This window comes from Diplotaxodon limnothrissa, linkage group LG16 (assembly GCF_057381915.1).
Source record: "Diplotaxodon limnothrissa isolate DT_005_m linkage group LG16, D_limnothrissa_male_GT1.1, whole genome shotgun sequence".
NCBI classification, from domain to species: Eukaryota; Metazoa; Chordata; class Actinopteri; order Cichliformes; family Cichlidae; genus Diplotaxodon; species Diplotaxodon limnothrissa.
The window spans coordinates 11,340,531-11,350,782 of NC_140611.1; the positions used below are offsets into that span (position 1 = coordinate 11,340,531).

Sequence of the window (10,252 nt, forward strand, 5' to 3'; positions counted from 1 at the left end):
TGTACCACTGCTTGAAGAAGGTGTCTTCCAGAAACTGGCAGTAGGACTGGGAGTTGAGCTTGACTCCATCCTCAACCCGAAAAGGCCCCACAAGCTCATCTTTGATGATACCAGCCCAAACCAGTACTCCACCTCCACCTTGCTGGCGTCTGAGTCGGACTGGAGCTCTCTGCCCTTTACCAATCCAGCCACGGGCCCATCCATCTGGCCCATCAAGACTCACTCTCATTTCATCAGTCCATAAAACCTTAGAAAAATCAGTCTTGAGATATTTCTTGGCCCAGTATTGACGTTTCAGCTTGTGTGTCTTGTTCAGTGGTGGTCGTCTTTCAGCCTGTCTTACCTTGGCCATGTCTCTGAGTATTGCACACCTTGTGCTTTCGGGCACTCCAGTGATGTTGCAGCTCTGAAATATGGCCAAACTGGTGGCAAGTGGCATCTTGGCAGCTGCACGCTTGACTTTTCTCAGTTCATGGGCAGTTACTTTGCGCCTTGGTTTTTCCACACGCTTCTTGCGACCCTGTTGACTATTTTGAATGAAACGCTTGATTGTTCGATGATCACGCTTCAGAAGCGTTGCAATTTTGAGACTGCTGCATCCCTCTGCAAGATATCTCACTATTTTTGACTTTTCTGAGCCTGTCAAGTCCTTCTTTTGACCCATTTTGCCAAAGGAAATAAAGTTGCCTAATAATTATGCACACCTGATATAGGGTGTTGATGTCATTAGACCACACCCCTTCTCATTACAGAGATGCACATCACCTAATATGCTTAATTGGTAGTAGGCTTTCGAGCCTATACAGCTTGGAGTAAGACAGCATGCATGAAGAGGATGATGTGGACAAAATACTCATTTGCCTAATAATTCTGCACTCCCTAACATAGCTGTGTCGCTAGCGATTACGTAGCACATCATTATATATCAGCTAGCCCAACTTCAGTAACCCTACAAACGTCACTGCTGTTTAGTTTCCTGTCGTCATTTATGTTGGAAGTGATAGCAGAGCTGTACGTTTGAATTTTATCAGAAATCTCTCAGTCAGAACATGCAATATCATGCTTAGGTAACTAGCGAAACTAGCGAGCTAACTTCTGCTAGCTTCCTGCTAACTTCTAACTCCGTTAAATGTAATAAATTTTGTTTTCATGGATGCCTGGAAGTTAAACTTCATACCTGCTAAAGCAGCAATGCTGATCGTTTTATTAAAGATGAAAGAATTTAGACAGTTTTTAACTCTCAGTGATGCTGTAGTGTTCGTTTGACCTGAAGCGTACGGAGTTTAGGACCCAGATTACTGCCAGATTTAAGAGCGTCTTAATCCGACAAATACAGTGGAGCAAAAAAGTATTTAGTCAGCCACCGATTGTGCAAGTTCCCCCACCTAAAATAATGACAGAGGTCAGTAAGTTGCACCAGAGGTACACTTCAACTGTGAGAGACAGAATGTGAAAAAAAAAATCCATGAATCCACATGGTAGGATTTGTAAAGAATTTATTCGTAAATCAGGGTGGAAAATAAGTATTTGGTCAATAACAAAAATACAACTCAATACTTTGTAACATAACCTTTGTTGGCAATAACAGAGGTCAAACGTTTACTATAGGTCTTTACCAGGTTTGCACACACAGTAGCTGGTATTTTGGCCCATTCCTCCATGCAGATCTTCTCGAGAGCAGTGATGTTTTGGGGCTGTCGCCGAGCAACACAGACTTTCAACTCCCGCCACAGATTTTCTATGGGGTTGAGGTCTGGAGACTGGCTAGGCCACTCCAGGACTTTCAAATGCTTCTTACGGAGCCACTCCTTTGTTGCCCGGGCGGTGTGTTTTGGATCATTGTCATGTTGGAAGACCCAGCCTCGTTTCATCTTCAAAGTTCTCACTGATGGAAGGAGGTTTTGGCTCAAAATCTCACGATACATGGCCCCATTCATTCTGTCCTTAACACGGATCAGTCGTCCTGTCCCCTTGGCAGAAAAACAGCCCCATAGCATGATGTTTCCACCCCCATGCTTCACAGTAGGTATGGTGTTCTTGGGATGCAACTCAGTATTCTTCTTCCTCCAAACACGACGAGTTGAGTTTATACCAAAAAGTTCTACTTTGGTTTCATCTGACCACATGACATTCTCCCAATCCTCTGCTGTATCATCCATGTGCTCTCTGGCAAACTTCAGACGGGCCTGGACATGCACTGGCTTCAGCAGCGGAACACGTCTGGCACTGCGGGATTTGATTCCCTGCCGTTGTAGTGTGTTACTGATGGTGACCTTTGTTACTTTGGTCCCAGCTCTCTGCAGGTCATTCAGGTCCCCCCGTGTGGTTCTGGGATCTTTGCTCACCGTTCTCATGATCATTCTGACCCCACAGGATGAGATCTTGCCATGGCGGAGTTTGGAGTCTGACTGTTTGAGGCTGTGGACAGGTGTCTTTTATACAGATGATGAGTTCAAACAGGTGCCATTCATACAGGTAACGAGTGGGGGACAGAAAAGCTTCTTACAGAAGACATTACAGGTCTGTGAGAGCCAGAGATTTTCCTTGTTTGAGGTGACCAAATACTTATTTTCCACCCTGATTTACGAATAAATTCTTTACAAATCCTACCATGTGAATTCATGGATTTTTTTTTCACATTCTGTCTCTCACAGTTGAAGTGTACCTCTGGTGCAAATTACTGACCTCTGTCATCATTTTAAGTGGGGGAACTTGCACAATCGGTGGCTGACTAAATACTTTTTTGCCCCACTGTACAACAATAACGACGGCCGCTTGCATGTTCTGCAAAAAAATGTGCTTTGTCGTGTATCTGATGGACAAACACCAAACCAGTTCCACATCACTGAAGTTGCACCATTTTTACAAACCAATTCTGGTTCATCTGTTTCACTCAACAATCGGCCATGTGTGTATGAAAACAAAGGCACTGCGCATGCGCGTTGTACTCATATTCTATCGCGATATTTAATTTTCCTATCGTTGCCTAACATTATACCGGTATTACCGTGAATGGTATAATATGGCCCAGCCCTACTAACAGGTATCATGAGAAGAGTTGGGAGGGGCCACTATGACGATCTAACGGGAGTGAACCATAAAGCCTTCTCCTACATGTCAAAAATTTCAAACATACCACTGCTCTGCACCAAGGATCCCCACACAGCTCCAAGTTCAAACAAAATACCCCTACTTTCTTCTACCTGTGCTAGTAAAGAGAAAAGAAGAACCCAACCCTGCTTAAAAGGGGCGTTACTAAGACTCAAGTTTCACCTCTCAAAATGTTTTTTACATTGGTGTCCTGTCAATCACCTGGTAACCATACTCATTGTGAAATAAGACCTTATCCCTAAGGCTCTGAGAGAGTACTAATTGCTGTATTGGCGCACCACCATCTGGCTGCAAATTAAGGCATCTGGAAGAAGGGTACCAGAAAGCAAGCTCTCAATATGTGCCATTGAGGCAGATGACTGACAATAGCAGGAGAGAGGATTCATATTACCACTGACCCAACCTGGATGATATTTAATTGAAAGGTTAAAGGAGGATATTTGAGCAGCTCAGCATTGCTTAAAAGCTCCAAGGTTTGCTGTGGTCTGAAAGCTCTAGGGATCGTTAACTTTGTGAAGACCACATTTATGAACCAGCATATATCCTCTGAACTTTTCGCCCATTGTAAAGTTAGGAACTCAAGTTTCCTGGAGCTGTAATTTGACATTTTGCATTCAGTGGGCTTTAATCGTCAGCTAGCATAAGCTATAGAACGCACCCTATCATCTGAATACTGCTGTGAAAGCGGGGCACCCAAACAACAGTAATGAACATCAACCTTCAAAATGAAGGGTTGTGAAACATTGGCATAAGCTAAAACTAGTACTAATACTACTAAGGATGCAAAGGGATAGCAATTTTCTCTAATCACTTTACTCTCCAAAAGCTGTTAAATATGTGCCTTGACTTCTTTTTTTCTTTCAGTAAACTGAGTTGACAAGGAGGTTCCTCTCTGCACAAAACAAGTCATTGCAGAGCTATGAATTATCTTCCCCTCTGATGTTGATGGGATCAAAGGATGTGCCTCTGGATAAATAATGTTTAAAAATGTTAAAACAAAGAAATCCTTGACTAGTTCTATAACACATGATATATATATACTAAAAGTTAAATAGAAATTCCTTTCTTGGGACACTGCTGTTATCCCCTGTTTGCTGCCATTTATGGCTGTTACTGAAACTTTTTTTGCAGTGGATCTAACATGTGTAGATTCGCATTCCACAAATAAACTTTCATGATGTAAAAATGTAATTAAACTGTTGATCAGAGGGAAATTACTTAAAAAGTTTTAGGATGTTAAAACTTACAACATCAAGCTAGCTTGTAATGTTATGTTGTTGCATAGCCATTTCTTGTCATCTGTCCAGGGATGGGGGAATGCATGATGATAACTTAATTGCGACAATAAAGAGATTAAATTAAGTTTGAACCTGGAGGATTTCTTTTGTTAAAACACTAATTACAGTTCAGGAGTGATGATTAAGTTGAGGGGGGAAAGGATGAGATGGATATGAGCAGGCAAGAGTAGAAATGGAAGAGGTGGATGAACAAGATGAGAAAGAAAAAACTATGAAAGGATAAATATAAAACTTTTAAATGGTCAAATACCGTTTGAAACAGATACTAGCGACTTTAAATAACATAATTGTTATACTGTTATACTATTTATGCAATGCCTATTGTTTTTTTCTCGGGTACTTATATCTGAAACAACAAGAAAGTGATTAAAAAAAAGACTTGCTTTCTGTCTATGATGATTGTGAGGGGAAAAATAAATAGTGGCAATTTCTATGTAAACTACCATTTATCTCGTCCAATATGATGGGGAGCTCTTGAATGACATCCTGATGAGATCACATGCAAAAACTCGAAGAAAGAGGGATGAGTACAGACAGAGAGTGAGATAGATATGGTTATGATCAAAAATTAATTAATATATTGGCCCAAGGGAAGGGAAGAGGGGCATCAGTATCCAACAGACACTGAGAGAATGATAAGGGGAGGAGTTTAAAGAAGGTGTGGGGATATTACTAATTCTGGTCACAATGCTGCAGCTCTCTGCAGCTCTGTGAAGATGGATACCCAGAGCAGAGCAGAGCTCTGCTTTCCACAACTCTTCAACACCTCCTGCAAGAAGCCTACAACTCCTCTATCACAAGTTTTGCTCTTTCACATTCTGATGCCATCAATGTCTCTGCTGACTGTGACTCTCAACCTGCTTGTCATCATCGCAGTCTCCCACTTCAGGCAGAGTTTCACTTTTTTTTACCTGCTGCTGTGGCTTTACAAGTCTATACCTGATTTGTAATACCTGTTTGAATAGTTTCTTTCTGTTGATTTTTTAAAACTATATTTTCCTGTCTTTCTAGGCAGCTCCACACACCCACTAACATCCTACTCCTCTCTCTGGCTGCTGCTGACTTTCTCATTGGCCTTCTGTTTATGCCTGGAGAAATCCTGCGAAATACAGTGTGTTGGTTTCTTGGTCAGCTCACATGTTCTCTGTATAATTATATATCCTTCGTTGTTACCTCTGCCTCAGTGGGCGATATGGTGCTGATATCAGTCGACCGCTATGTGGCTATTTGTGACCCTCTGCATTACCCCACCAGAATCACAGAGAGAAGAGTGAAACTCTGTGTTTGTCTGTGTTGGCTCTGCTCGGTTTTCTACTGCTATATGATTGTAAGAGATGATCTAAGTCAACCAGGAAAGCATAATTCTTGCTTTGGAGAATGTATAATTTTTGTTGAATTCATTGCAGGATTTGTTGACCTTGTTTTATCCTTTATAATTCCAGTTACTGTGATTGTATTTCTGTATATGAGAGTGTTTGTGGTGGCTGTGTCTCAGGCCCGTGCCATGCGCTCTCATGTTACAGCTGTCACACTGCAGCTCTCAGTGACTCTAACAGCAAAGAAATCAGAGTTAAAAGCAGCCAGGACTCTGGGTGTTCTTGTTCTTGTGTTTCTAATATGTTTCTGCCCTTATTACATTGTTTCGCTTTTTGGAGACGAGTTTCTCAATAGTGCCTCTGCATCTATTGTATTCTATTTCTTTCTTTTAAACTCCTGTCTAAACCCTTTGATTTATGCTATGTTCTACCCCTGGTTTAGAAAAGCTGTGAAACTAATTATGACTCTACAGATACTGCAGCCTGGCTCCTGTGAAGTCAGCATACTGTAGAAGGAAGAAATCTGTTCTAAAAAGATTACCATAATCAAAACTAAGTTTAAATTCGGTTCTGGATTTAACAGGGAGAAGATGAAGAGAAGTCAGTATGGGAGAAATATACTCTCTCTTTCTAGTCCCTGTCAGTACTCTTGCTGCAGCATTTTGGATTGACTTTCAGGGATTTTTTTTTTTTAGGACATCCTGACAATAATGAATTGGTAAATGGCCTGCATTTGTATAGCGCTTTTCTAGTCCATAGGACCCCAAAGCGCTTTACACTACATTCAGTCATTCACCCATTCACACACACATTGACACACTGGCGATAGCAAGCTACATTGTAGCCACAGCTGCCCTGGGGCGCACTGACAGGCGAGGCTGCCAGACACAGGCGCCACCGGGCCCTCTGACCACCACCAGTAGGCAAACATGGGGTTAGTATCTTGCCCAAGGATATTTGGCATGCAGCCAGGATGCAGCCTGGGATCGAACCACCGATCTTCTGATTAGTGGCTGACCTGCTCTGCCACCTGAGCTACAGCCACCCTATCACAGAATTACAGTATTCCAGCCTATCAGTAATAAATGCATGAACTAGTTTTTAAGCATCACTCTGAGACAGGATATTTCTAATTTTAGAGATACATTGCTCCCTCGCCGCATCACGTTCCCCCTTTCACAGGCTCATCATTGGTTTCTCGGCCTATAAGTATTTACATTTTTTACAAAATAATTTTGTTTATTCTTTTAATTATTTTTGCAGAATAAAAGCCTTAAAAGCCTAAAAAAATTACTAACAATATAAATTCCATTGTATAAGATAAGATAAGATAACCTTTATTAGTCCCACACGTGGGAAATTTGTTTTGTCACAGCAGGAAGTGGACAGTGCAAAAGTTATGAGGCAAAAATTAGAATACAATAAGAATAAATACAGTACACAACTGTACAGAATAGAATAAAATAAAATACTATATACAGTAGAATAAAATAAAATAAATATACAATAAGATAAAAATAGAATACAAATACAAATACTATATACAACTGAGTAAAAATACAACGATGACAGAAAGGATTATTGCACTTAGTATTATTGCATATGTATGGATACACACTGTCCCACATAGCAGACAGGTCTGGCCCAGATCTGGTCTCAAACCAGCACTGCTGGCTGACTTCTGGCATGGTAAGTGGTATGTCATCCAGATATGGGCCACGTCTGGCAATGATGGCCCTGTTTATGTGATGCCATGCCATTTCTGACCCAATTATGGTTTGGTTTATGTGGCCCACGCTCATAGAAAACAGGTCTTACCCAAATCCTGCATCAACCTGGCACTTCTGACTGACTGGCACGGTGTATGTCAACCAGATGTGGGCCAGGTGTGGCAATGATGTCACTATTTATGTTCCTGTTTTCCTATTTTAGTACTCCGTTTAGAGAAAGTGTGTGATCCGGTGAATGCGGCATGTTGTATAGAGCACTTTGAGTAATTTGGGAGAGTTGAAGAGCGCTATATAAGAATCAGTCCATTCCCTGTCTGAACAGAGTTTCGTCATGTTACTTTTGCACTATTATGTTCCAGCACATGTTGTTATTACATGGCTTGATTAAGGTACACATTAGGCTGACATATGGGGCCAGAGCTGAAACTGTTCTGGGCCAACACAGAGCCAGCAGTGTGTCTGCCTTGTGCTGGCTGGCCTATGTGTGGATTACCTCTAGCAAACCAGATCTGGGCCACCAAAGGGCCATCATTCTTTGCGATATGTGGGCCATGTGTAAGCACATTGTGTGGGCCAGATCCGGGCCATACCAATTTTGCTTTGTGGGATGTCTTACCAGCTCTTAGTTTTTCAAAGATCAAAGGTCAATTTTATATTTAATATTCAATTTATTTCTCCTTTATTTATGCTCCTAAGATTAAAATTCTACTTGTCTAGCTAAGATAACCTGGGTTCTAGCATGTTTGGACCATCACTGTGACTACTTAGGACATTTTACTGTGAGGCATCAAGGTGGGAATCAGGCTTTATAGGCCACAATAGGGAAAAAGGTGCGGAGAGATGATATATATATTTGATATTATGAATTAAAATTTGTAGCCTTTAAACAGCAAAATAAAACTACCTGTCAAAACAATGCAAAGATACAAAATTTGGAAAAAGCAAGGAGCATGCTTTTCTTTCAGATTGATGTTTTACATCTGGATCTGCACATGCAGTCTCTTCAGTCTGATTTCAGTACAGCTATTTATGAATGTACTTGGAAGAAAAAAATAAAGGTCAATACAAAATTTGTTTTTGCTGTTACCATTAAATTTTATATTGTTGAGTCAGCCTTTGTTCATTCTACAAACTTGCCAGAAGATGGCGCTCCTGACTAAATTTTGTGATGCCAGAAATGAAATGAATATCTGTAAATTAGATCACAGTTGCTGTTTCAACCACCGGCTTATTGGAGTCAGCAACCGTTCAAGCCACAAGAGGTCTCCCTCTGCACAGTGCACGCCAGACTGAACATACTGTAACCCACTCCTTGTCTTGCAGCCCTCCTCTGACTCGCTTCAGAGTCTAATCTGGATGTTAAAAGACTGCTTGGTCAGATATTAACCTCAATTTAAACAAACCTGAAAAGAGCAGCAATTCTTGTATTATTGATGTGGCTACACAGTAAATTTTTTCATGAGTATGGAGTAAAAAAATTAAGGTTTGATAGAAAGTTGATTGGGATACTGATAAAATACTATGGCTCTTGGCCTTTGAGAGCTAGGGCTTTAGGTGGAAAAAATGCTAAAACTTTGTGTATAATGCAGAAAAATATTTAAATATCATTTCATAAACTGAATTCTTGAACAAAGAAAACCTTAAGTGAAGCCAATGTTTAAAAAAAAGAGGCAAAGATTGATTTTTTAAAATTTTGTTCAACTTAAATGCCAAACATTTGGAAGAAATTTTGTGGACAACAGCATGAGATCTGCAAGCCTCGAGATCAAATACTGTATGTTGAATTTGTACAAAGATTATTCTTTTTTTTTCCTCCCATCCTTCGTGGTTTGGTTGTGGCTTAATAAATGGGCAGATGGGGGCCTATGGATTCTGCAAAAGGGGTCTTTAATCTCTGATCAGTTTTTATATTGCAAGTTTTGCTATGAAGCAGCCATCTGGTGGGGGGTAGTTCAATCACCATGGTGTTGTTGTTGCCATGACCAGGCGTTGTGACACATTTTGCAACAGCGAGACATAGAACAATAACTACTTTCTAATCATATTGTTTATCATTTTTTCATACTCAAGGCAGTCATCCACTTTATTAAATTTAAACCAGCAATGCCTCAACATACAAATGACCATTTAAACCTGAAATAGTATCATAGGATAAGAATACTAATGCAAACAGTCCAAAACTTCACAAGCTAAAGTTGGTCTCTAAAAGGCATAAAATAAAGAAATATTTCATTACCCCATCAGTATACTGTACATGTCTATATGACCTGGTAAATGTGCTATAGTCAGCTAAAAACAGTCCAGTGTCACATGTTGGTGAAATATATCATTTTAGGCATGTATTTTTTCCTCTTACAATCTTAAATAGACCGATGACTGACAAGCAGGAGAAGTATCCAAAATGGAGGACTCGGATAACCACACATAAACACAAAAAGATGCTGTATTGCTGATGTCATACAAAAAAACAGATCAGTGCACATAATCCAAAAACTGGGAATCTTCTAGGAAAAAATCAAAATCAAGACGCAGGGACTATGGCAGTTAGATTTTCTTAAGCCTGAAAAGAGAGCCCAGAGGAGGTGCAGGAGTCTAGTTTACATGGACCACTTGAATTAAATTCTGCAGAGAAGATGTTTTTGTATATTTGGTACCAACATTTGTTTCTATTTCACCTATCAAACAAACGCAGTCGTCTTGGTGAAGTAGTAAATGTTATAGGAAACAACCATTAGGTTCCAGCACATTTACCACAGCTTTTTTAATTGTTAAACTGGAGCAATGTGCCGTACGAACT

The 10,252-nt window shown here is 40.4% G+C and overlaps 1 protein-coding gene across 2 annotated transcripts; it reads left to right on the forward strand.

Moving 5' to 3' along the window:
* The first annotated feature begins 4,058 nt into the window (after window positions 1-4,058).
* Window positions 4,059-6,237, forward strand: LOC146615798 (trace amine-associated receptor 13c-like). Of its 2 annotated transcripts, XM_085373807.1 has the most exons (3): window positions 4,059-4,071; window positions 5,145-5,298; window positions 5,421-6,237. In XM_085373807.1, exons 2-3 carry the CDS (start codon window positions 5,231-5,233, stop codon window positions 6,235-6,237), a joined length of 885 nt encoding a protein of 294 aa, XP_085229933.1. In that variant the 5' UTR covers window positions 4,059-4,071; window positions 5,145-5,230. The 2 variants fall into 2 exon arrangements, with proteins under 2 accessions (XP_085229933.1, XP_085229932.1); XM_085373806.1 differs by lacking the exon at window positions 4,059-4,071 and having other exon boundaries at window positions 5,126-5,298.
* Window positions 6,238-10,252: the final 4,015 nt, after the last annotated feature.